This window comes from Pezoporus wallicus, unplaced genomic scaffold (assembly GCF_028554395.1).
Source record: "Pezoporus wallicus isolate ANWC-B61680 ecotype Strahan unplaced genomic scaffold, APGP_CSIRO_Pwel_v1 contig_8779, whole genome shotgun sequence".
Lineage (NCBI taxonomy): Eukaryota > Metazoa > Chordata > Aves > Psittaciformes > Psittacidae > Pezoporus > Pezoporus wallicus.
The window spans coordinates 69,629-96,692 of record NW_026638529.1 but is presented as its reverse complement, the minus strand read 5'-3'; the positions used below and the strand labels follow the sequence as shown (position 1 = coordinate 96,692).

Below are 27,064 nucleotides of genomic sequence, written 5' to 3'. Positions count from 1 at the left end.
AAGGCATGAAGCAAGGCTGTGAGTGAACAGTGCAGCTTGGGCTGGTCCATATAATTACAGAGCACAGCTACTTTTAAGTGAGTTCTTTAGTTGCTGTACCTGGAAGACACCCTGGGCATCAGCAGCTACAGCTGCATGCAGGGGAGTCCGCCCCATGTTGTCCCGGGCATTAGCATCCGCACCAGCATCCAGCAAACGTTTTGCAGCATCTGCTCTTGAGTAACGGGCTGCTAAGTGCAGCGCCATCTCCCCAGTGCGGTCTGTCTGGGCCTGCAGGTTGGCACCTTGGTAGATCAAATCTGTTATTATATTCGCTGAGGAATCTTCTGCATCCTCATCTTCCTCACTGATATCGGAGCTGCCCACACGCAGAGATGCCAACATAAGTGGAGTACATCCATCTGCAACAGAAGAGATATCATAGTAAACTGGTGACAGCAAAGGAAAGGAAACCGTCTCACATTCCCCTCCCCTTGAGCACCTACAGCTACAGACAATCTCTCCAGTCACTTTAACCCATACCTTTCCTCTTATTGTAAAGCCCAACAGAGTTAGTGAGCTGTTTTCTTTCCAAGCAGGACTTTAATACCTACCTCACCCAAAGAGAACTCAGATACTTCTCAAATAAGTAAGATAGCTATAAAACAAAAAAAATTTGCTGCTCAGGTGGAAAACTTCCTCAAAACATAGAGGCTACCTAAATTCCTAGAGAGAAGCAAGCGTTATAACATTCAGAGAGTTCAGATGATTAAGTGTAAGTATTCACATGGATATTCTAATTGTATACCTAGGGAAAACAAACAACTGACACAAAAAAATTATTGGACAACTAGCCACTGATTATTGGTGGCATTTTGCAGGTATTAATCTGAAGTTAAATGCAGACAAAAGCCTTCATACCTGTTACACACCAAGGTCTTCATGAGAAGGACCCTGAAGATGAAGTAGCATCCTACATATACACAAGCATTGAGGTGCTTCAGTTTCAGCAGGCTTTGAACATTACAAGATATTCACTACTCAAAGCCAAAGACTTCAACTGTAGATGCTAATGCTTGCTTACTGATTTTACTGCTTTACCCCACAGACATTACAGGCACAAAGAAAATAAGACAGACTAAGATCGCAGCAAGAGCGAACCACTCTGTGCTAAGCACCCCATTGGAGCTCTGCAAAGGTGAACACAAATTTTGCTTCTCCAGTGTGGCCTGCTAACAGAAACTGAAGACAATCTTTCAGCAACTGCCTGATTTATTCCATGGACAAGCAGGGGACCTCCCTAGACCCTACAGACAACAGCTTCCCTGAATGCACACTTCTCAGTCCGCCGTGCACTATCTGCACTGCATGAAGTGCATGAGCACTGCTTCCATTTCCCAGCTTCAGACCACGTAGCTTTCCTTGATCTCTCCCTTAACAGCAGTACCAAAACTTTCTGGCAATCTACCGTTCTGCCACAGGGAACAGTGTCGAGCAGCGGCAGAGAGCAGGGCTGTGGCCTCCAGATCTGCTCGCAGCCAGGCTGTCAGCAGCAGAATGCCCGCTCCTCCTGGTGGCTTAAAATGACAGGACACACAGCCTTTCACCGAGCTGCTTTCTCAGAATTTGTTGGACGGCAGCGAAGTGTTGACATATGGGCCTGGGTTCAGTTCCAAGATCCAGTCGTGTCTACAGACCCTCTTGCCTATGGGCCAAGGCTATACTTCCTTTTGTGCTTCTCCCTCCCACTGCTGGCTCTGCCTCGTCCCAGAGGAACACTTCTCAGTATTCAAGTCAGGCTGTGGTCTCCTCCATACTGCCCTGACACAAAGAGCAGAGAGACAGAGCACAGAAAAGAACTTTCCTTTTCCTCAGCACTACAGTCCTGGAAAAAACACTCACAGGAAAGGTCTTGCTTGCTCAATCACTGCAATTGTCCTCGATGATCATGCTCAGTTGCTCTACAGGGACACAGCTATAGTATGCATTAAATTTTGGAAAAATTAGCTGCAACCCTCCAAAAAAGCCTCTCAGGTACATGCAGCTCTTTTCAGAGCTTTGTAAGTTGGCCACACATGGGTAGTTTTATGAATCTAGCAAAAAACACATTCAGCTAGACCGCCACAATTAAGTGCTTGATGGACTACTAGGAAAAAAACCAACTATGGACACAATGTCTTTTTTTCGCCTTCTAGCTTGTTCTCTGAAATAGCTGGAAAAGAACCCAAACAGATCCAGCTGGAGGCAGACACACAGCATGGAAAATTCCAGTCTGAACCACTGAAGTTTTAGTAACTGAAAAGAGGGGCATATAATAGGGACAGTTCATCAGTTTTAATTACAGGTGGTGTTACCAGTTATGCCTATAATTGCATTACCCTGGTTACACACTCACAATAACTCCAGTGAAAAGAATGTCCTCACCACTCTGGGTGGTGGACATACAGAGAAAGAACAGCATAGGGAGACAAAGGTGACAGGAGCATTTTATAAAGACTCTTCTGTTCGCTATCTTTCAAGATGACAGTACATGTAAAATGCAGAGCCATATGGTAAAGCCAGTTGTTCACCATATAGCTATAACTGAAGGACTCATACAAGCACAATATACCGAAAGCTGGGATGCAAAGAACCCACTGGCAAAGTCTCTAGGCAATACTTCCATAGGAGACAGGACATCTTGGATTCCTCTAAACTCGAGAGACTGCAGAAGGCGATGGATTAAGAGAGGGAACAACACCTTGGTACACTGAGGCATTTCAGCTTGCCCCTCCTCTCTCTAGAAAATACCTCTACTGTTCAACTTGCCACCTGCACCTGTGGACAGGATCTAACTCACCAGCTTCACATGGCTCCAGCCCAAACACCTGCACTCAAATCAGTCACCCTCAACACCCTTTGTAATTAGGGGCAGCAAAGCATTCCTGCAGTGTGAGCCATTTAGTCTTCAGGAGACTTCTGCTCGAGACACAGATGAACTGCCTCTCAGAAGCACCTATTTCTTTCCTCTGCCTACAAAGGAAGAGGAAGGTGGCCAGGGCAGATGAATAGCTACATTAACTGTGAGGAATCCTACCCTTCCTTACTAATACATTACTCAAGCACTTCTCAGACTTTTTGAATGATTTCTTTCCCTGACAGTAACTCAGATGCTTGCTTCTGATGCGGCAGACGGGGATCACTTACAGCAGCTTGCTGCAAGCTCCATAGTTAAATCTGAATGGCAGGAAAGCAATTCACAGGTTAGTATTATTTCATTGCTATTGTTGGACAAAGCTTTGGGTGAATGTGAAAATTAGCAGTCTGAAGTCTTAAGAACGTCATCGCCTGCACTTGGAAAGCTTTCACCTCGCCACACAACTAGAAGCTCCAATGGGGGAAATAAAGATTAAATTTGGCAGAAACCGGTGGTTTATGTTCTCACACTCGTTACACAGAATTCTCTCCTTCCCTGTGCTTTGTATTTAGGAGACCTAATGGGTCAATGAGCAGAAAAGACAATGGAACTAAGAGAATGGGTCCAGTCATCATTAAATTGCATGGAAATATTCCCACAGAATCCAATAAAAAGCCACCGCAGCAACATAATCAGAATCACCTCTCCGCAAGCCATGCTTGCAGCTCTTCTGACCGGGATAACGTTGTTGGTCAACCCTCTCTCTTCTAGAACACAGGAACTGTTTACTACCAGATGACCCAGTCCCCTACCAGGTTACACAGCCTTAGTGCTACACTTACAAAAAGCAGCAGAGCATTCTTACTGCATCTAGTCATTTGAGACTGATAAGACTGTCTGCATGTGTGCATGTTAAAGAAATCTCCTTCAAAGTTCACAGTCGTGCTATGAATTCAATAAGCTGATCACTGTAAGCTGAAGATATAAATGAGGGATGTTAAGGAAAACAGGAAGGGATTCTATAGGTATGTAGCGAATAAAAGACAGACTAGGGACAACGTGGGCCCTCTCCAGAAGCTATCAGGAGAACTGGCTACCCTGGATTTGGAGAAGCCTGAGGTTCTTAATGACTTCTTTGCCTCCGTCTTCACTGGCAAATGCTCTGCACATGCACTTGTGCACATCCAGCATGGCTTCACTGAGGGGAAATCCTGCCTGACCAATTTGGTGGCCTTCTATGATGGGGCTATGGAACTGATGGACAGGGGTAGAGCAGTTGATGTCATCTACCTGGACTTGTGCAAAGCATTCAATGCTGTCCCGCACGACATCCTTGTCTCTAAATTGGAGAGACATCAATTTGATGGATGGAACACTCAGTGGATAAAGAACTGGCTGGATGGCCGCATGCAAAGAGTTGTGGTCAATGGCTCAATGTCCGGCTGGAGACCAGTAATGAGTGGTGTCCCTCAGGGATCGGTGTTGGGACCGGTCTTGTTTAACATCTTTGTCACTCACATGGACAGTGGGATTGAGTGCGCCCTCAGGAAGTTTGCCGATGACACCAAGCTGTGTGGTTCGGTTGATACGCTGGAGGGAAGGAATGCCATCCAGAGGGACCTTGACACACTTGTGAGGTGGGCTGATGCCAACCTCATGAAGTTTAACCATGCCAAGTGCAAGGTCCTACACCTGGGTCGGAGCAATCCCAGGCACAGCTACAGGTTGGGCAGAGAAAAGATTCAGAGCAGCCCTGCAGAGAAGGACTTGGGGGTGCTGGTCGATGAGAAAATGAACATGAGCCGGCTGCAGTGTGAACTCGCAGCCCAGAAAGCCAACTGTATCCTGGGCTGCATCAAAAGGAACGTGACCAGCAGGTTGAAGGAGGTGATCCTGCCCCTTTACTCTGCTCTTGTGAGACCTCACCTGGAGTATTGCGTGCAGTTCTGGTGTCCTCAACATAAAAAGGACATGGACCTATCGGTACAAGTCCAGAGGAGGGCCATGAGGATGATCAGGGGAGTGGAGCACCTCCTGTATGAAGACAGGCTAAGAAAGTTGGGGCTGTTCAGCCTGGAGAAGAGAAGGCTGCGTGGAGACCTCATAGCAGCCTTCCAGTATCTGAAGGGGGGCTACAGGGATGCTGGAGAGGGACTCTTCATTAGGGACTGTAGTGATAGGACAAGGGGTAACGGGTTAAAACTTAAACAGGGGAAGTTTAGATTGGATATAAGGAGGAAATTCTTTCCTGTTAGGGTGGTGAGGCACTGGAATAGGTTGCCCAGGGAGGTTGTGAATGCTCCATCCCTGGCGGTGTTCAAGGCCAGGTTGGACAAAGCCTTGGGTGATATGGTTTAGTGTGAGGTGTCCCTGCCCATGGCAGGGGGGTTGGAACTAGATGATCTGCAGGTCCTTTCCAACCCTAACTGTTCTATGATTCTATGAATTTAAAGTCATTAACAATCTTGGTGTATTGCTGCTCTGTTCTAGCACAGATGTCTCACTCACTGCAAATCAGGGTATACTGTCTGCCATAAGTCATTTTATTCAGGAAAAGGCCATCCTGCTTCCACCCCAAAAAACAGACACCTCAGGTATAAGCCCTGCTAAGCTGGTCCTTAGCAGACTGGCACAAATCTCTGCAGTGATCCAGTTGGAGAAGCTGGGTGTTATTTCCTGCACAACTATGCATTCCAAATTTCTGCCACAATGGCATTCTGACAATATGTTTTAGGCACGCATTGTTATAAAGGAGATCCTATAGCTGTACTTCCTGCAGGTGCTTCCTAAGTGAATTCTTTTTTTCCTGGTTACATGATATTCCATGTGGTACAGACCATGACCCAATCTCTCCAGCTTTCATTTTTGGAATACACATGAGCTTTCCTTAAGTATCATAGAATTTCTGCTGATGTTCCTGTATACTTCACATACTTTTTAAATGTTAGCAGACCCAGCCACTGGAGATAGGGAAGGTCAGTGGCAGGCTGGCAGAACACATGGGCATTCAGAGTACTGACCTGGTCCTCTGACATTGACATCCAGAACATCCACTTCTTGATCTGCTTGAGGTGGTGTAAGGGCTAGTGATGTGCTCCCACAGACATCTGCTGCCTCCAAGTGCTGCTGTGTCCACTGGCGCTGATCTATCTGCTCATCACCTTCTGGGAGCAAGGCTTGGTCCTCAGCCTGAACACAGGAAATAAACAGTTACTTCAGGACGCTCATCAGGAGGCCAAAGACACTGAACATTCTTAGGGTTTTCTTAGTTCAGTTGGTTTTGGTGTTGTTTTTTTTTTTGGGGGGGGGGGGGGGTGTTTTGGGTTTCTTTGGGGGTTTGTTGGTTTGTTAGAATTTTGGTTGGGGTTTTTGGGGTCTTTTTTTTTGCTCTCCCCCCCTTTTTTTTTTGTGGTTCTTGTTGTTTTAAGCTAATGATGGTTTCCATTTACCTCTGCTTGGCATTCCCAACTTTTACACTCCCACCATACATTATGAGGCCTGAACTGCAAGACATTACATCACTGATAATGTTACCTTTTGATGCAGGAGGGGCTGGGTAGGGAGGGGACACTGAAACAGGAGTTACCTGCTTTCTTTACTGGTCTGTGGTGGCAGTGTTAACCTGAGGATTTGTTCCTCAGATATCATTAGTTACACATTACAATTCCTTGAGCAAAGAGAGGTTTTGAGCAAGGAGCATGTTCTGCAACTTAATGCAGGTGTTTTCCTCACCCGCGGTTTCAGGTGGTATTCGAGTTGCTGAGCTCCTTACCTTTGCTCTCTTTGGCTGAGGTCCACCATCACCTGCCCAGTGTTCAGTTGGTCCAGAATCTGCCAGGTTACCCTCTGGTATCTGGACTGACAGATTTCTAACAAACAAGGAGAACACATCATTTGCAGACAGAGCAGGTGCTACTACTGATACTTACACAGGCCTGCAGAGACCAAGGATGGGATGCTTGCAAGTTTGGTAGCTTGCAAACAGAGGGGCTAAGAAATTAGGAATCTCAGGCAGATAACAATGGCATTAAATGCATTTAGAACTGCAAACTTGGTTAATTCAGTGGAAAACCAAAAGTGTATATATTTCATCTTTTGAAGCTTTCAATTATTTCTGAATCATGTCCTTAATGGGCTACACGTAATAAAAGTTCATTGTCACCTATCAGCCTAAGAATGTCTCGCCTGTTCCAGGAGGAAATAGGCAAACAGTACCCAACTGCTGAAGTAAACAGTGTCAAAAACCCAAACATAACCAGGAGATCAAATTTCTTAGTAGCATTTTATAGATTAAAGTTCTTCTGTCCAAAACAGATGTATTAAAATTTAGAGAAATAACCTAAGAAATTCTACCTTAAAAGGAGTTAAGTGCCTTTAATGGAAGATGTATACACCACATTCAAAATCCTCTAACACACTAATAAACAAACTATCAGTGGCCTAAATGCAAACTTACTTGAGTCCAACAGCATCTTCCCCAACTGGCTCTCTGCGCTTATGATTACTAGGATCTCTGCGCAGAATAAAGCCCTCTGGGAGCCACAGTGAACCATGTTTGCGCTTACGCTTTGCCATCATCACACCCAAGAGAAGGATTAAGAGGATGATCAAAGCTGCCACAGCAAGTAGATAAAGCAACTGGGTCTTTGGTGGTAACAAGGGTTCACCTAAAAATTCCAGTTAAAATACAATGAGATTAACAAGGTGGAGACAACAATCTACAATCTACATACTTCTTTTTCTCACTCACTGTCTCTTCCCCACAGAGAGTATAATGTCTCTATACTGTGACACATTTAGAGCAAAGGCTTGAGGAAGTTTAGGCTTTGCTGCAACTCTTGTAAGAATTTACCCTGTCTTCTCAAAGTATTTTTTAGAGTATATGACTGCTGAACTGAAGATCTTTCTCCTTCCACAGGAGTCTTGCTGGCTCAAGACAGGCCACCCTCAATTAGTGTACAGCGAGCTGATCTACATAAAGATATATGCAAGACTTAAGAGCACATGAATGGTTTTTAGTGGCGACAAGATAAGTGCAGTGTGTGCACACACTGCCACAGCACATAAAGAGATTAATGTTTCTACAGGTGAGCTATGACTAGGCTCCAAACTTAAATGCCTTGCCTTACTAACCAGGTCCACTCAGAGCATAATAAACATTTTGCACACGTACACTTCTATAACTAAGGAAAAAAGTTAGCTTCCAGAAACCCTACTGGACAGTGAGACATATTAAGATGATGATCAATAATTTGAGCATGAATTCTGCAAGCCCAGATTTGATGACTTCCTTCCTCCACAAGCAATTTTCCCTCTGCAGTTACTTACTTTGGACAGACACAAAAGGATATGGCAACATGCCCTTGATAGCCTGAGCAGCTAAGAGAGCTGCAGCAGCTTCTGTGTTGTGAAAGCATTGCTCTGAATCCTCTGCACACTGGCGGTTGTCAATCTCCAGGAACACCCTGGTGCTGCAGAGACACAGTAAGAGGTCACAGAAGTCAGCAATGCCTTTGCAAATGCACTAGGTTAAACTGCAGGTTTTTAAGTTAATCTTTCCACTCCAGAACTGAATTTGTTCCCATTAAAAAAAACCAACAACAAAAACAGACCACAGCCCCAGAGGGTCCAGAATGGCCCAGATACCTAAAAGCAAGAGCTACCAGCATAACAAGGCTAGAGGAAAACAAAGGCATCTACTCACCCAATGACCTCTTGCTCTAGTTCTCTGTGCTTGCGAATGACCACAAGCGATCGCCGACTCCGTGCTGCAGATTTCTCCCCATAGTATGGGAATACCATGGGGTTTCCCTGGGAGTCCAGCTTGATTCTCAGATTGGTGTGCAGGAGAGTTCCCAAGGTGCGCAAGAAACTGCGAACATCACCCAGCAGCTCGTCAGGAGGCATCAAGACCACAATAATCAGTGTCCCTTCAGCCAGCTTCTCAGCTTTGTCACCAGCACAATCCAGACCGTCCCAGCCACACTCTTCACTATTACAGCCCTGGTCACAGCGGCCATCTGCATAGTGATCTGCACAATACTTGTCATACCTAGAACAGTGAAACAGTTACAGGCAGCATATAGGCCATATGCATTCTGTACAGTGTACCTGCAGTCTAGGGGCCAAAGCCTGACATTCTTCATAACCATTTGAGATAAAATAATATTAAGGATATATGAGAAGATATACAATCCCAGGATAAGCCTGCAACTTGGCAGGGTGGAATTAGGAAACACAGGACACCTCAAAAACAGGTGGTTCATTTCTGGTATCAGTGGAAGAGAACTGCTTATTCTGTTCACTAAGACAAAGCTATAACACTTCTTGCCTCACCAAGGGAGAATCATCACAGCAAAGCTGTAACATTTATCACAGCTGAAGAGAAAGAAGTGCCACAAAAAACACACTAGAAAGCACATTCAGAGGTAGCAAATACAGCTGGGATAAAAACAGAGGTATTGCTGGTATAGAGTGAAATTCAGGATAGGAGGCAGTACTATTAAAACCCAGTACAAGGTGAAATGCCTCCTATTTACATTTCCAAAGCAAGAAGAGCATTTCCATCAAGCACCACCAATGCTCAGGATATCAACTTAGTTCATTGCATACAAATTCCAGAACTTCTTTCCAAAAATAGACAAAAAGTACACAAAGCAGCAGAAACTCCCTGATGCCAAACTTTCAGCAAGGGCAAGGACCAGCAACAGAAACAATGGAAGAGACAGGAGCAGCAGGCACAAAGTGTACCAATTATTGAAAGCACTAGCAGGAGATACATTAGTGATGCAGAGAACCTGTTCTCAGGATGAAGCCTTACTTGCATGTTTTGCTATTTTGCTGACACTCAAAGTTGTCAAACAGGCACTCTGGTGTGTTGCAGAACTCATCACACTGTCCATTGAAAAGCATCCAGCAGCGCAATGAAGAGGAGCAGTTGGCCCAAGGATCTTCCATTGTCAGTGAGCAGTCGCCTCCATCCCACTGGCAGGCATGAGTGTTACAGTCTTCATCACAATAGCCATCTTTTGCTTTTTCTGCACACTGGGAATCCAAACATCCTCGGGGCTCTGGGCTGAAAGTTACGGGCTGTTCACACTGGCTGCCTTGGGTGTGAACCGGGCACTGACAATAATAGTAAGGAGGCTGAGAATGAGGGTGGCAGCTTCCACCATTCTGGCAGGGGGCACTGGCACAACCTGTGTTTGTCTGGCACTCCTCTCCCACAGATAGCCTGGGGCAATAGCATCGTGGACCAGAAGATGTCTGGATGCACTGCTCTCCTTTCTTGCACTTCACTTGTCCACAAGTACTGTGGCTGCTGAACTCACATTTTGCTCCAGAATAACTCTATGGAGGGGGAAAAGAAGGCAAAAAGGCAAAACAATCAAGCTCACAAACTTATTCTTCAATGCTCTGAGGGCTGGAGGCAAGAGGAAAAAGGCAAACCCTTTCTCCCTCATAAAACCTCTAGCCTCATCGCAGGAGCCATAATTTTCTGATCTAGCCTCAGAGTTATACCAGGAACCTACCAGGCTCTGATACATTTTGAAATGGATTTACAAGAGCCATGAACAAGGGGCATCTTGAAGCAAGCACACAGAACACAAGATAGCAAAGTAAATAGTCACAATGTAATGCTAGGTTTAAGCCAGAAAAGCCAGCTGTCATGCCTCAACAGCAGAACTGCTGGGGGCAACAACAGGCAGCATCGCTCTCTTAGGGCACCTGGAAGCCCTGGGTTTCCCAGCTAAGCAGATAAAGGATGTGAGCAAAGTGTGTCCAAGGGGACAGCTTTGCAAGTAGTACAGAAAAGATAACATTCACCTACTGTGGACCAGTGAAACTAATGAGACTGTAGCCAGAGAACTACAGCTGAGGCAGGCAATCCAGTTTCAGATGCTTACCGGAGGACACTGGCAGATGAACCCATCCGGCATATTGCTGGCAACAGCACAGGTACCTCCATTCTGACAAGGCTTCCGGGGACACACATCTATGACACTCTCACAGTGACGACCTGAGATGTGTAAACAAAAGGAGAAGAGAGCAGAGAAATGTGCATGTGTGCACATCAAAAAGCCATCACAAAGCAAAACAGGTAGAGAACATCTCTTCAGATAACACATGCTCTTTTAGCAGCTAAGTAGTGGTACAGGAAGACACAACCCCAGAATCTACAAGGTGTATCTGGAGAAGCCCACCTTTTCTGCCTCCTCAAAAATGTGTGCAACCCACCACAGAGACAGAACTTGCTGCTGTCACCCCCAAGTCAGCCAGGCAGAGAGGCTGAAGGTGCTGTACCACATCAGTTTGGGGGTTCCTAGGATTTTCTTACTTTCTGGAGATGCTCAATGAGTCCAAAGGGACATAACACTCTAATCATGAATGCACAACCCTCAGGACCAGATGCAATGTGTAAATAAGATAAGCAAGTGGACTCTCCTCAGAACTGATGAGCTAGACAGAGGTCTTACTGTAGCATTTGCAGCAGCTCCCAGACTCAAACTCTGACATGAGACTTTAAAGAGATGAGGATGACTTAAGCATGACTTGGATCCCCTAGGAAAACATTAATAGAAGTCTCTACACATGTGCAGCCAAGACAGACTGCTTGCAGACAGGAGCAGACAGGGCAGGATGGCCCATGGAGTTCTGGCATCCTATCAGTCACAAGCCACAGCAAAGCTACCCCATCCCCTCCCAGGCAGAAAGGTCAATGTGGAATGCACTGAAGATGAACAGCTAGCAGAAGAAGCATGATCCCCCTCTGTGCCTAACATTTCCAGACAGATTTCATGTCTGAGGCACAGCAGCTCTCTCTGCTCCTCCTAGGGTGCTGCACTCCCCACACTGCCAGTTCCAGCAACCCTTCCATGACAGCCAGAAGCAATATGAGGCATAATTCATAAAAGCAACCTTAACAGACAGACTTAAATACAAACCTATCTGATAACCTGCACTGGTGTCCCACTAGCTAGCCTGGTTCCACTTCCCTCATAAGTTGCTCTTCTAGGAACTTTTTTTTGTCAGTCCAGGTAATGCATTCAAAACCACTACATTAATTCTTCAAAAGTACATCTTTATGATTTCTTTGCATCTGACAATCACAAATTTAGTGGAAAATCATAGCAGCTTTACATTTTAAGAAAAAAAGAGTAAAACTACTGGTAAAGCATGAAGAGAAGGTTACCGGTAAGCAGGGAAAGTGAAAGGTTTAAACAGAGGAAAACTGAATACACAAAAAGTTAAACTGACATAGAAACTGGAAAGCTGAAAGTTAAGACACATCTGGAGACTATTAGCCAAAGCTTATGCCCAGTGGAAGGCAGAAAGCAGAATAGCTGCAATACTAACAACCAAGAGACCTAGAGAGAGTGAGACACAAGTTTTCCCAGTGTAAAATTCTTGCAAAGTTGTGATTCAAAGTTGGATTGTGGAAGGATCACATCACTAAGCTAGGAATGTACAGTCTATCTATACACAGAGTATTCCATACTGACCACATCAGCAATATAAGGAGGAAAGGGAGCAAGGAGTAGAAAAGAGGCCAAAAGCTAATTATAGATACCATGATTTATACAGAAAATTCATATATTTCTTTGCAAAAGGAAAATCCATGGAGAAACTGACATGTGAACAGTTACACTTCCAATAATATAAATGTAAAATTATGAAGAAGAGAAAAGTACCACAGAAAAAAAATCCTGGCAGCCAGGTGTTTCAGGAGATTCTTTTGAATCCTGGAAACCAAGTTTCTTAGAAGGTTTAAAAGACTGCTTTAAAAACTGAGACATGTTGTAAGGAAATAATCAGATATTGTAAGGGGAAGTGACTAGATAATGATTGCCAGAAAGGGAAAGAATGACCATTCTTCAAGATATTACTCTGAGATTGGAAGCATGTTTACAACTACTCACCAGTAAAAGCACTACGACAGATGCACGTATAATCATTTATCAGCTGAACACAGTCCAGACTTCCACGAGGGTTACAAGGATTAGAGAGGCATTCATTGATATCTCCCTCGCATCGCTCGCCTGCAAAGCCTGGGAGACAAATGCAGCTGTAGCCCCCAATCTGGTCAATGCACTGCCCTCCATTAAAGCAGCGAGGTACTCCTGAGTCTGAAACACAGTCATCGATGTTCTCCTCACAGAAACGGCCTGTCAAGACAGCAAAAAGTGTCATGGCTTCATTTCCTAAGCTGCTCATCAAGTTTTAAGACTATGTCACACACAATCTCTGATACATACAGGTAAAGATCCCAACTTAATGCAATCCATACCCCATGCAGACAGCCTCAGATCAGACCTAGGGAGCATATATTCTAGATCCAGGCTGTTCTGAATGGTCATACTGGTACTTAGCAGCTTTCATGCTTAACTTAATCTAAGGACATAATTAAAAAGGAGAAAACAGAACAAAACCAAAAAAGATCCACTAAGTTTAGTCCTGTGACTGAACATAGGTAAAAAGCCCTGTGCTGTCCTTGCAAGGCTTGTGAGCTTCCCACCGTTCATTTAATGTGGCATTAACCCTGTAACTTGGCAAAGAGAATTTGTAGCAACAGCATTAAAACAAGCAACAACAAACCAACAGAAAAACAACTGTGATAAAACACAGACTTGCTGGTTAGCATGCCATTCCTGCAGCTGGACTTCTGGGGATCTACAGTAAACTCTAAACACCATGAGAAGAAATGGCAGTTTCTCCCTCTCCCTACAAAGTTCCGTGTAAAGAGACAATGTCTTGTACTGGTTCTGCCTTCATCACAAGTCTAACAGATGAGAGGGGACAGAGAGGGTAAGTTGAGAATCAGTTTTGTCTGTTAATATCTGGAACAAGTAAAGTCATTCACCTAAATATAGTTATACGCTTATGCTAGCAGCAGTAAAGCACTCATTTCAAACTGGGCCTGGGATAAAAGCTAAGTCATGAGTTATCACAAGTTATTAATTATTGTATTAATCTCCTCTAATTCCTTTCATTTACTAAAAAAAAAAAATAAAAAATAAAAAAATAAAAATCTGTCACATCCAAACAGTAATTCACCTCAACAACTAAAACCCGAAGAATTAAAAGCAGTACAATACAATTAAGAACAATACATGAAGAATTGCTAATACAATGATTTATAATGAAATAAACACTTATCCAGGCTGAGGAGATGTGCTGACAGCCATACTGAAGCGAATGAACTGGTAATATGCACAGACAGGAGGCAGATATGTTAGGTCATTTTATAATTTTACTTACATTTACTTTATGAACAAAGAATTTAGTTCTATCTGACACACATCTGGAGATTTTGCCTATGCTGAGATGACACATTTCAGAAAGAAAATATAAGTTCAGAGGAATGTAAAATTTTTAGCTGACTTGAGAAATAAGAGAAAAAGTGAGAAAGCATTCACTGAGGGGTTAAAAATGCACAATCCTGAATATTTCAAAAGGGAGAAGTCAGGGCCGTCAGGTGAGAAGTAATAGGGAATGAAAGGTTAGGTTCCAGGGGACAAGACATCAAACAGGCTGTGGAATCATAGTTACTGAAAACCACCATCATGTAACTGTGCTGGGGTTTTGGTTTAGTTTGTTTGTTTTTTCAAAAAAGCTTTTCATATAAGCTCGAATTTGCCAAAATAGTTTAAGGTAGCTTACAGGCACTGAACTTCGATAGAATCATAGAATGCTTTGGGTTGGAAGAGACCTTAAAGATCATCTAGTTCCAACCCCCTGTCATGGAGGGCAGTCTTTGCACAAAAGACTCTAGGACAGAGTACAAGATGAAAATTTAAACAAGTAAAGGACACTGGAAATGCAGTGAACTTTACGTAACAACTAAGCAAGTTTTCTGTGTATTTCGTAGCATCTCAGCCAAAAAGAAACCTTGAATTTACTACATCAAAACAGACAGGGTTGGGAGAAACCTTAATGGTAATCTCATGCATCCCCATTGCCAAAGATGGATCATACATTTCCAAAGGATGCTGTCATGACCTATTCCTTAAAAAAAAAAAAAAAAAAAAAAAGAGAGTACAAAAAAGCCCCGCATTTATTTTTAAAGGGAAAATATGGATCTCAAGGGATTCAGTGCACTTTGGGAACATTCTTTAAAGAAAATAATGCATTCCCTTTAGACTCTGCGTTATGAAACCAGCAGTCAGAAAGGAAAATTCACTTTTATAACATTCACTTAATTGCTGAGCTTCATACCCCGAGTTCCTGGTGGACAGGAGCACTTGAAGTGATTGATGAGGTCTATACATGTTCCTCCATTCTGGCAGGGCTGAAACTGGCACTCATCCACTTCATATTCACAGTTGACACCCTGGTATCCAGGCACACACTGCCAGTATAAAAATAAGTGTGAATAATCTTCTTCTAACAGATACACTGGTAGACATCTTTGAAAGGCTAACACAGACAAAACAAGCCCTCAATGGGACAGATTATGACTGCCTTTGTAGCTATACAACTGCAAGTGATTTCAAGGGTTGCAAAGCCAGCCAGCTTAAGCACACAACTTGACCATGTGACTAATCAACAGCACACTGCATAATAGAATTTGAGTGACTTTATTCCTGCAAAATGTAGTGATCAAATCCTGACACACTCTAGCACTGAGACTAGCTTAGTAGTTTTGACTTAAGGTTTACATAAAACTCATCCTTTCCTTCGGGGCATGAGCTTCCAAGGTGCTCCACCATTCTGAAAAGCTTAGGAATGTTGATATATCATGATCTCACGGTCTATACTGCTCTCTGCATCAGCTGTAGGAAACAGAAAGCAGTGGAAGGCATCTCCTGCCCTGAGAGATAAGGGATACTTTACCCACCCAGTAGGGAGAACACAGCATTCCTTTACTGCATTCTACATATATTTTAATATAAATCACACCTCAGAAGGTAAAAAAATCTTTCAAGATAAGAACTTCATCTCCAAACAGGCCAGGAGTTCAAATGCCCATCAACCACACCTGCTTATGATCACACCTCTAATTCCATTTTAAAAGCCTCTCAAGAGCACTGCTTTGGCCACAGCTAAATTAAAAATTCTTTCCAGGTGCAGGTTGCTTCCACCCTCTCTTTGAAGCTATTCTACCACTTGCATGTGTTTCTGATTTCTTTTGATTCCTTTGCATTATAATGTTCTTAAATTTTTAGACCTCTTCCTACTAAACACCATGCATTACCTCGCACTGGTATCCACCCAGGTGATCCCGGCAGGTAGCACCATTCTGGCAGGGGCTGGAGTCACATTCATTCAGCTGCACCTCGCAGTAACTGCCAGTGTAACCCACCTGGCACTGACAGTGGTGTGTGTTTCCCACATTGAGGCAGTGACCAGAGTGCTGGCACAACTGGTCCACTGAGACTCCTGAAACAAAGGTAAATAAAGTGAGCAACCATGTAAAAAACACTTGCTGCCAGTGTTAGTAGCTCAGCCAAGAATTAATATGGTTAGAATCAACAAATTGAAAAGTTGAAACTCAAGAACTGGAGAGCTACTCTTTAAATTACAGTGGGTCAGAACCACAACTGACTTCCAAATGAAGTCACTGCTCTGACCCCTTTGGATTATCAGCATCAACACGGGCATGAAGTATTTGTATTGCTGTATTTGTACTGTATATTAACACTGGCTGCTGAATACATATCTGAAGTACTACTGTTGCAGTACAAAGGTTCAACGTTTGTACTTAGAATGTCTGCAAAAAGGTACTGGAGCTTGATATCCTTCTCCTTTGACACTGAATATGCTTGTTTGGATTTCCTGGACTGAAAATGGCATGACACTATCCATCAGCCTGGAGTACAAGACACCTTCCAGGAAGAAATTAACTGAAAACCTAAGTCTTCTCCATGCACATCATCTGAAGCAGGAAATTACTACCTTGAGGCACCATGGTATTACCTATATAGCTAAATAGCACATTTAGTAGCCAGTATTCTCTGTGAAAATACTTACAAAGATCATGAGTTTTGAGGTGCCCTTCTTGTACAAGGGCAACATGTCTTAAACCTGCCCTGCTTGGGATTTAGCGGAAAGGTATAAACAGCTGATGTATTATCCAAAAAGGCAGTCTATGTAAAACAGTATTATTGAAACTCTGAGACTTCATAAGATACTTAATTCTCCTTTTCTAATATCTTTATGGTAGAATTCTTATGTCAGGAACAATCAGGAAAGACTTGACTCCCAAATACGTCTGTGCTGAGAGCTTTTTAGCTTAGAAGTGATCATGATCGACCACCTAGAGACAAAGCTCTCTGGGACTTCCAATGCATGCTGTCTTCACAGGGGTATGGGGAAAGGAGCTGGAGATTAATGATGCATGGGGAAATGTTTTCAGTTAAAGCACAGATAATGCTTATTTACCCCTTTGTGAAGCTGCTACTTGACAGGAGACATTTGGCACATCACAGTAAGCACCAGTCCAGCCAGCCAGACAGACACATCGAGTGTGGGCTCCATGTTGGACACACGTGCCTTTATTCTTACAGGGAGATTTGCTGCACAGATCCATAAGTGCCTGAAGAGAAAAAAAAAAATACAACATGATATATGGCAACCACAGTAAGAAACACAACTCAGAGTACAAGCTCAAGAAGCAAAGAAAGGAAGTTCTGCATAACTGGCTCCATGTGGTGATAGAAAGAGAGGGGCACTACTTCCCAAGTCTAAGCCAGGTGCTTCACTGACAGTCTCAAGAGTTCATATGCCTAGGAAAGCACAAATGTACAGAGAAGTAAACCCCAGATGGCAGCATCATTTGAAGAGTAAAAGCTGATCCTCTGCTGGGTTTGAGAAAATTCAGTTTTATCTTGGATTAGGCTTCTAGTTTCACGTAAGTAGGAAGCTTCCAGCTATCAACAGTAACAAGGGCACTTTCTTCTCCCAAACTCCTCCTGTCCTCACTGCTAAAGGATGACAGATGTGTTCCACATTTTGAGCTTTGTTTTTCCTTTTTGTCATTAGCTCACCATGCCTGCTTTTCACCCCATTTGCTCTAGTATGGTTTCTCTGAGTTTCCCTATCTCCTGAGATCCAATCGAAACCACAAAGCTGTTTCATAACTGAAGATGGGGCAAAGTATACTGCTTTTCTTGATTCCCTATATTGAAAAAATACCTAAACCCCAAACCAACAGTTTCCAAACAAATAGACTAAAATTCAGTAAATCATCATACGAAAATGGAGTGAGGACCCAAAATAACTCTGTCTGATGTAATATAAACCAGCCATTAACTGTCATTTCCTTTTCTGCGCACTTACGTCTTCAAGGTAAAACAGCTATTTGATTTCAGGCTGGTTTGAGGGAAGGATAAGTTTTTTAAAGTGAGTAGTACTGGATTTTGGCTGTAAAATGCAATTTCAATTGCAGAAAGTTCTGCTTTTCAGATGCAAACTGTCTCCTCATACAGATTAAAGTAGAAAAATCTGTGCTTTCACAGGCAACCAAAAAGAAACTTGGAATTAAGTTTTATCACATGTAGTTGAGTGTGAAGAAGAAAACCACCAAGCCTCTTGTTTCTGCATTTGTAATGAGTAGCTGACTGTTTTGCATGCAAACTCTATAACTTATGAATCATTGTCTGGTTTTGTGCTGCTTATTTAGCTTTGCTAATTAGGACAAGCCAGTTTACCACTAAGACAAGAAGTACAGTGTAGCTGTAATCTACAAATCTCACCAATACGGCTTTGAATAGTACTTATAAAATTAGAAAGTTTCGATTCTTTGTATCAAATGAGTAATACATTATGATCAAGCTTCTCTGAAAATAAAGCAAACTTTCTGAGAATCCACAGCATTTAATTTGGGGACAGGAAAATTAATCCTTTTCTCAAGTAAAAACAAAGCAAGCATAACAGAAGAGGAACTACTGAACTTCACAGTACTTTACAATCACCCTCAATGCTAATTCTCCCGATGAGGTTTAAGTGGTGTGGCCAGAATGCATAATTAGGGTTGCAGAGGGGTTGCTTTTTTATATCACTTCATTACTTTGCATTCACTTCCTCCATTAGCAATACCTAGAAGCAGACGTGACAATTTAATGTCTAGCAACATACTTCATGCATACCTCCCCCACCACTACTAAAATGCTTCTTCCAACAACCACTGCTTTGCAAAGACACACTGGCATGAAAGACAGTTGCAAAATTCTGACAGAACTGTAGTGTCTTCCAGTAGTTTAAGAAATGTACAGATTTTTATTTTTTTTTTAAATGGCAGCACTCAGACTCCTTATAAAGGAAGCCAATAAAGTGTTTATTGTTCCAAAGCTAGAAATAGCCTAAAATCATTCTTGCTGTTTTGATAAGCACAGAAAAACAAGAAAAAAACTCTGATTTGAAAAATTAAATCAGCATTCTGTTTCCATTGTGATATGCCAAGTTTAAAGTTTTTAATAGGTACTAGTCAGTCATTTACAGAACGGGTTTGCAGCTCTGATGCTCAGCTGTGGAAAACTGTAAATTGCCTGAAATTAAGTCTGCAAGTAAGACTAGAGCTTTTTATTGAGGTTGTGAGCAGGGCAATAGCATCAGTTACTGCCTCAAAACATTGGCTGGCCTCTGCAGAAAAAAAGTCTACAATCAACCTAGAATAACTACACCTCCCTGTAAAAAACATAAACCAGTTAAATCATGGTCTTGCTAATCAGACTGATATTCTGCTTTCTGGTTTGTGTTTATTTGACACCTTTTTTTTTTAAATACAGGATTCTGCCTTTAATCCAGACAATTTTATGTTTCAAATGAAATGCAGCCATTTTTAAAGCCAACAGCTGGTTTTGATTTAACAAGAAAATTAATCTAGAAAGTTCCAATGATGCCTGTTCTAATAAGTAACCAAGCATTTCTCTCCTCCTTGCAAACAGACACTTTCCATTTCCAGAGTTTTGAATGGGGGCACCTGCTCTGTCAGACAGTCACCGGATTTATTTTTCCTGGGGCTAACAGGCCAACCACCTTTTACCAGCACAGAAGGAACAAGAGCTCCGCGTGTTTGGTACTTCACATCTAACCCAGTCACTTCTGCTGTAGGCCAGCTCAAACAACAGAGCCCTGTGCAAAATGGGCAAGAAAACGTGACCCACCTGACAGTTCTTCCCAGTATAACCCAAAGGACATATACATCGGTATGTGCCCAGACTGTCTACGCAAGAGCCTTTGTTCAAGCAAGGATGCGAATCACACTCGTTAATTTCCGTGAGGCAGAAGGGTCCTGTAAACCCTACCGGACACTGACAAGTAAAGGAATTGATCCCATCCACACAAGTACCTCCATTGAAACAGGAGCTGCAAGAGAGTGAGAAAAAGGGTAAGCTGAGACAAAATGCAATTAGCTTAGAGCCAAACCAGCACATAAACATTACTGACATGAGAAAGAAAACCCGACTACAGGATCTTCTGAGCACTGGTAACATCCTGATAAAGTAGCATAAATCAAGTAAAAGCAACTCCAGGGGACTCAAGCTCAACCTCCAGCTCCCTGTCTTTTACCTTGGCTGGTGAAAAAAGTAAAGCAGGCCTTCAATGAGTCATTAGTGATGGAGGTAACTTATTTAATGAAGTCTTCTCAGCTTCAATCTGACCAATCCTACCTGGTACTGTACCAGGTAGGCATGTGGCTTGGTCAAACTGATAAATTTTATGCAAATTTTATTACAAATTACAACTGTATTACAAATTATGAGAAACAAAACAATTTACTTTTTTTTTTAAGCTTCAAAGGAGTCACAGGTATGTTTTCTCAAGGAAAAAGTTCATATAACATGCAAAACACAAGCATGTCCTTTACTGAAATGATGTGAAAGTATTGGTATTGCTAAATCCCTTTCTCCTCTTCTCATGAGAACCTTAAGTCCTTGATTAGTAAAACTACTCATACATGCCCTGGCAGAATTCAGATCAAAGGAACTGTCCCCCTCCCCCCAACCTTCTGATCATAAATTCTGCCAGATTAGGTGTCCTACTGAGAAGTGACTGGGAAAGTCAGAAGCGATGCCTCATGCAAAACTGACTCCTTTTCCTTTCAAAAGAAATGCCTGCCAGGAAACTCCAGTTTCTCTGAAAATAGCCTTAGATCAGGTTCAAGATAATCAGTCTGATAAAGTACACAAAACAAATTCATGCTTGTTACCTGTTTTGTGCACTCTCAAAGGGTACTTCTGCCAAGAGTGGCAAGAGAAGCCACTGACTCACCTCCTTGAACTGCCAGTGCAAGAGTCCAAGTTCTAAGTATTTAAATTCTGACTGTGGTTACGGTAGAGATGTCAATGTTAACCTGTTTATCATAGATAGGTTTCTCTGCCTTGTGGGCTGAATTCTTTTTTACACGGAGCAGAAACTGCTGTTTACATTCAAGGCAAAACAAGGAAGAGAAGGCAGAGGAACTGTCAATCACGTGGTATGTTTCACTGAAATCAGGTACCCATCTCCAAAAGAAGATGGCACTCTCCCACAGGCGGTTTGTCACACAAGACATGGAAGAATTATTTGAACCAAATTCAAATTAGCCAACCATCATGGAACTCTTAAGTACAGCTCCGTAAATTCTGGTTGAGAAGGTGTGATTGGCTTAGCTTGGCAGAGCATTGAAAATTGCTACATCCTTCATTCATACCTGCAAGACTGGTTTCTGTCCTGACTGATATCAAAAACAAAAACAGGATGAACCCCAAGGAAGAAACCAGGCTAAACCCAACATACTTTACCTGATTAAACAACTGTGGTGCAAATTAAACACACCCTCATCAGTGACACAATCCTGTTCTTATGCAAAAGATATTAAAATACTTCCTCCCCCACAAATGCAATTTTATAAAAGATAAGAAAGATCTTTTTTTCATGTGCAGAAAATGCATGAGATTACCAAGAGCTTCCCATTAGGCACCTTATTTGTGTCTGGTACCTAGACTAGAACAGACTGGGTTTTAAAAATTTTTTTAACCATTTCAAGCTTTATTATTAATTGTTTCTATCTGAGAATCTGACGTTAATTATGTCACTCCTAACAAAGCTTAAAAAAATATGCAGGCAGATGATGGATACACAGGGTTAACTCTCAAAGAGCTTTTAAAACTACCAAGTCAACCATTTCTATAAGGACCAACCATTGAGCATTTTAACTCAGTTCCACACCAACCTCTCAGAATGACCTCAGGTTTTACCTCAACACTGCTAAATCACATCCAATTTGTGAGCATTAAAATATCTCTGATGATTAAATCTTTCCAGTACAGAATTTGTGAATTTAGTTTTCTTCCTGGTTGCCTCTTCATATTATTTGATATCAATAATCAGGGCTAATTTATTTTTCCTTTCTTTCTAAAACTTGGCCATTGCTTCCATTTTTGCAGCTTTTGTAGTTCTCAACAGAGCAACAGTTTATAACCAATCAATGATTTCTCCTCTCCTATATGATAATGATCTTATAAAACTATAAATTATTATATTTTAATAAGCTAGCATTTGCTACTGTCTCAGCATCTGCAAAACACTGTCACATTCCTCCTCTAATGGAATTAAGCTTCTGACTAGTTGTGCAAACTGAAGACCCACTCTGGCAGGCAGCTGTGTTTCAGTTGATACCCTGCATAAGGCAAGCAAGTTTTCCTTGCAGGAATCACAAGCATGTCCAAGTGACAAAAGGCAGGAAAACAGATCCTCATCATTAAAAACTGCTTCAGAGTAGTACTGACATCGTGCCCAGCACAGTGAAGTTATCTCACCTCTCAGTGCATTCATCAATGTTGTTCTCACAATTGGTTCCCTCAAACCCAGGCTGACATTTGCATGTGTAGCTGTTGACATAGTGGGTGCATGTGCCTCCATTTCTGCATGGTTCACTGAGACATTCATTGGTATCTGTTTGACATTTATCTCCATGAAATCCAGGTAGGCAGATGCATGAGAAAGAATTTATCCCATCCACACAAGAAGCTCCATTTTGGCAAGGATCTGAGACAGAAGCATTACAGTAAGTATTAAAATGGCAACAGTCAAAGGCCAGGCCTAGAGTAGTAGCTTTTAGAAAAGAGTATCACACAGCACAGAGCATGATAGACTACTGACAAGGTTTTCTGAGCCACTTCATGGAAAAGATACTTGCAAAGCATTATCAGTGACGAATTTGTAAGGTGGTATGGATCAAAGCCAAGCTTCAGGGCCTAAAGGTTTTTCTGCCAGGATCTGCTCAATAAAAACCAACAAAACCACACCGACAGTCTCACTGTTTAAAATTCAAACTCTGCTTTTTTTGACAAACATCTACTGATAAAGACAATACAAACAGCACAGCAACTATTTCTTCTTCCTCACCAATTCTTATTCTTAAGAGAACTCAGCCCATTCTCTCTTTTCCAGACACTGCTCAACACATGACAGAACTTGCATGCTTACTTTTAAGCATGAAAGCAATCCAGTCAAATCAAACGTGTATATTATTTCCCTGCCCATGGCAGGGGAGTTGAAACTAGATGATCTTAAGGTCCTTTCCAACCCTAACTGTTCTATGATTGATTCTATGATTAGTATGTACATCAGTACTTATGCATTACTGAGCACTTAGCACTTTCCCCAGTATCAAAGCTTGACTGGGGAAAGGGTGGCAGAAAATTATCACAAATTCATATATCACCTTGGATTCTCCTCACCTCTGCATTTCTTGCCTTTTTTTTTTTTATCCCTACCATAACCTTGCTATTTGTGTATCACCATTTTTTGGTCTAAGCCAGCCCCTACTACTGTATTGCTTCTACTCCCATGAGTACCAATCTGCCCAAAAGATCTCTACCATTCAGCAGTTTCTTCCCACTTTGCTCCTTTCATTTTTGGACTTAAGACCCACTTTCCTCTGCTGGATATTGCCTCTAAAGCCAGATTCTTTTTCTACTCTTCATTCCCTAGATCAAAAGTCTATCTATGTGAAGGCAGGGAGAGAAACTGGGAAGGGGTAGGAAAAGCAGAAACAGGAATGGGGATGAAAAAAAAGGTTACAGAGCAGAGTTTTTTAACCTTTGAGTAATACTAAAATATAAACTTGAAAATGCAAATAGAATCCACCAAAAATCTGCAGTTCAACACAAGCACAAGATCATTCTGTTCACTGGTAAATGAAGGAAACAGATGTGAAAGGTAATTAAATCTCATTTATTAACCGAGAAGTATGTTCACATGATATAAATTTGTGTTATAAGAGACACACCTGCATCCATTTAAAGGTCATCTGACTACTGGAGAGAAAAAGCACATTCAAAGTGAGACCTCTGGCAGCTATAAAATGTTGTGTCTATGGCAGTCAGCCATTTATGACTAAAGCCAAAAGCTGCACGTCAATTTTCTGTGCCACACATTTACTGACAGAAAAAGGAGACTCAAGTATCGACTTTTCAATAAGTTCTTGTTGTTGGAGGGTTTGTTTACTTCACAGATTAAAGACATTTGGCTCAAGCCATGGAAGGTTTTTGTTATGCTAAATGAAATCAGCTGTAGCAGGAATTTGAAATTCTTCTTCTTTAACCTCATGGGTGTGCTGCCTAACAGACAACACAGGATGAATCTCACAGCTCTCAGAACACTTAGGAACAGAGAGAGATTTCCCAGCTGTTCAAGAGGGAAAGATGAATGCTTTAAAAATGTTTTTATCTTCAGACACCCACATAAAAACTAACAGGACAAACAATAATTTTGTTGGCTTCAGTAAGCAAGGCTCTGGGTCAATGCACTTTGACATTCTTTGTACTCTACCTGTTTGCACAAAGAGGGGCAATCAAAAGCTCAGGCTGAGCCAGATGTTTCAGAAGTTCTTTCAGCAGTGCTGCTTTGGGATCTCCTATGGTAACTTTTGTTAATATTAAGACTTGTTTAGATCCTACTTTACAGCACTCACAAACTTCAGATTTTTTTCAATGCAAAACACAACTCTAAATTCATACCTAAAGTCTTTAAGACTTTGGTTTGGTTTTGAGGCATTCTAATAAAAATTAGAGGGTTTAGGCTTGTTTTTAGCCAGCTAATTTTAAAATTACACCATTGTGAACTCCTCTGAGGTTTGATAAAGCACTTTTCAAATAGTAAGTGATGAACTTTAAAACACATGACACCTCTCAGGAGACTCTTGATTTTTCTGATGATTATACAGAATATGCCCAGGAAGAAGAAGTTACTATGTATTTGGTTTCCCTTGTAAACATCAGTGTCAAGGGCATGAAATTAACAGTTGCTTTCCCGTAATTTAAACCATTTCAGTATTCATCTGTGTATGGGCTATCCTCCTGCAACTGATAACTGTTCTGGAACAGAAGGCCTTCCTACTGATTAATATGCTTTCAAATCAAATGGATAACCAGAAGAGCAACAGCACTCACCCTTTCCAGAATATTAATGTCAGACAGAGGCTTTTCAGGGAAGACTGATATACCCCAGATTCCCACCACACCTCAATCAAGCTTAATGTTGAAATACAGGTAAGCCCTGCAGTGTTACTTTAACTTGGTGTATTAAAATTTCAGGCAAATGTAATTCTTCATTTAACAGTGCTCCTTATTAAAGTATGTAAACTCTAAGGACCTTTTCAAGTTAAGAATCTGGGAACAACTGCTGTCAGAACACTGTAGCCCATTTCTAGCAGCTGACTGTGATGGATTTTGACTGCCTTAAACCTGTTAAGTCTTACAAAGCTAAGTTTTGGTTTTTTTGGTTTTGTTTTTTTATTTTTGTAAGAGGTTCTTAAAGAACTTTCAGTAATTGTCAAATAGCAGTCAGCAACAGCACAGAAAAATTATTTCTAGGGAAAACTGGAAAACACAAGACAATCTGCTGATACTCACTTGAAAGGCAGTCATCAATGTTACTGTCACAGTCTCCTCCAGTGAAGCCTGGTCGACATTCACACAGGTAACTGCCCTGAATATTATGGCACAGAGCATGATTTTTGCAGGGCTTGGAGAGACATTCATCAATATCCACTGTACATCTCTCCCCTGAAACATGGAGAGTGCAGAAGTAAGACCCCTCAGAAGGCAATGGTCAAAAGGCTCAATGCCAATACTGCTTGGTGTTGACAGTACAGTATGTTCCCCACCCACATTACCTTCCCAGCCAGGGGCACACTGGCAGGTGTAGCCTTCAGAGTCAGGAGATTCTTGGCAAATTCCGGAGTTCTCACAAGGATCAGGGGAACAAGGAGCAACCACTACCTGGCAGTTCACACCTGGAGAGCAGCAGGGGAAAAAACAGTAAGAGTACGCTGCTAAGAGCTTGCTGCTTCTTGGAAGAATGAATAAAGAGTTGTAACTTTCATGACTATCCTACACAGCAGCAGACAGCATTTCCATATTTGAAAAATCTCAGCAGAAGGAAAAGGGTTTCGGACCACTCATCATGAGCTCAGTGGGTACAAGCAGACAGCAGCCATGGTAATTCCAAGTTTAATGTCCCCTCAATTCAGAGTGCACTTACACATCTCAGTCTAACTTTCTTACAAAGAAAATTGAGCTGAGCTGCCACCAGGACACTCCTAAGTGAATCCAAACAGGCTTAGATATTAAGATACTAAGTATTCTAGTATCATGTCTATATGAACTGACTGTAATCAAACTTTATACAACCCTGGCATTTTGCCTCTTGATTCCTATTTCCGTAAAGTTTAATAAAAAGATCAAAATGGTGCAATGAAGTGGAAAGATAAAAGAACACAAACTTCTCTCTGAATTTTCACCTTTGAATCCTTTCCTACAGGTACATCTATATCCATTCAGCAGATCCTCACAGGTTCCTCCATTCTGGCATGGGTTTGATTTACATTCGTTCCCTTCTGTTGAACAATAATCTCCTATCCAGCCTGGGTCGCAGACACACTTGTACCTTTAAAGGCAGAAACAGCAGTAATTTTAGAACATTCTTAAATAACTCCTCTTCCAGTTTCTCCTGCAGATTAGTTTTGGAGAGAAAAGTAGAAGACTTCTCTGTAGGAGAGTTATGTTTAGATTGCTTACTCCAGCTGTATAGTTTTGGAAACACTGAAAATAAACCCTCCCTTAAAACCACACTTCCCTCCATTGCAGTTTCCACAAAGTGCTCAATCAACCAGCAATGTTGCTGCTTTGATAAGAACAGCTCAACACATTTAAACAAAGACAGAAGGAAAAAAAAAAAAAAAAAGATTAAAAAAGTGGA

General features: G+C 42.0%; 1 protein-coding gene across 1 annotated transcript in view; it reads right to left on the bottom strand.

Annotated features, from left to right (window-relative positions):
• Positions 1-27,064, bottom strand: part of NOTCH2 (notch receptor 2) — an 88,134-nt gene that overhangs the window by 6,688 nt on the left and 54,382 nt on the right. The window contains exons 14-30 of the mRNA XM_057411183.1: positions 26,607-26,752; positions 25,980-26,099; positions 25,717-25,869; positions 22,618-22,846; positions 19,981-20,182; positions 17,258-17,411; positions 16,071-16,255; positions 15,092-15,224; positions 12,796-13,041; positions 10,783-10,895; positions 9,696-10,225; positions 8,580-8,927; positions 8,204-8,346; positions 7,332-7,542; positions 6,648-6,744; positions 5,896-6,064; positions 100-401 (exon numbers count right to left, since the gene is read on the bottom strand). Of these exons, the coding sequence (XP_057267166.1) occupies positions 100-401; positions 5,896-6,064; positions 6,648-6,744; positions 7,332-7,542; positions 8,204-8,346; positions 8,580-8,927; positions 9,696-10,225; positions 10,783-10,895; positions 12,796-13,041; positions 15,092-15,224; positions 16,071-16,255; positions 17,258-17,411; positions 19,981-20,182; positions 22,618-22,846; positions 25,717-25,869; positions 25,980-26,099; positions 26,607-26,752 (3,481 nt within the window). The remainder of the gene's footprint in view (positions 1-99; positions 402-5,895; positions 6,065-6,647; positions 6,745-7,331; positions 7,543-8,203; positions 8,347-8,579; positions 8,928-9,695; positions 10,226-10,782; positions 10,896-12,795; positions 13,042-15,091; positions 15,225-16,070; positions 16,256-17,257; positions 17,412-19,980; positions 20,183-22,617; positions 22,847-25,716; positions 25,870-25,979; positions 26,100-26,606; positions 26,753-27,064) is intronic.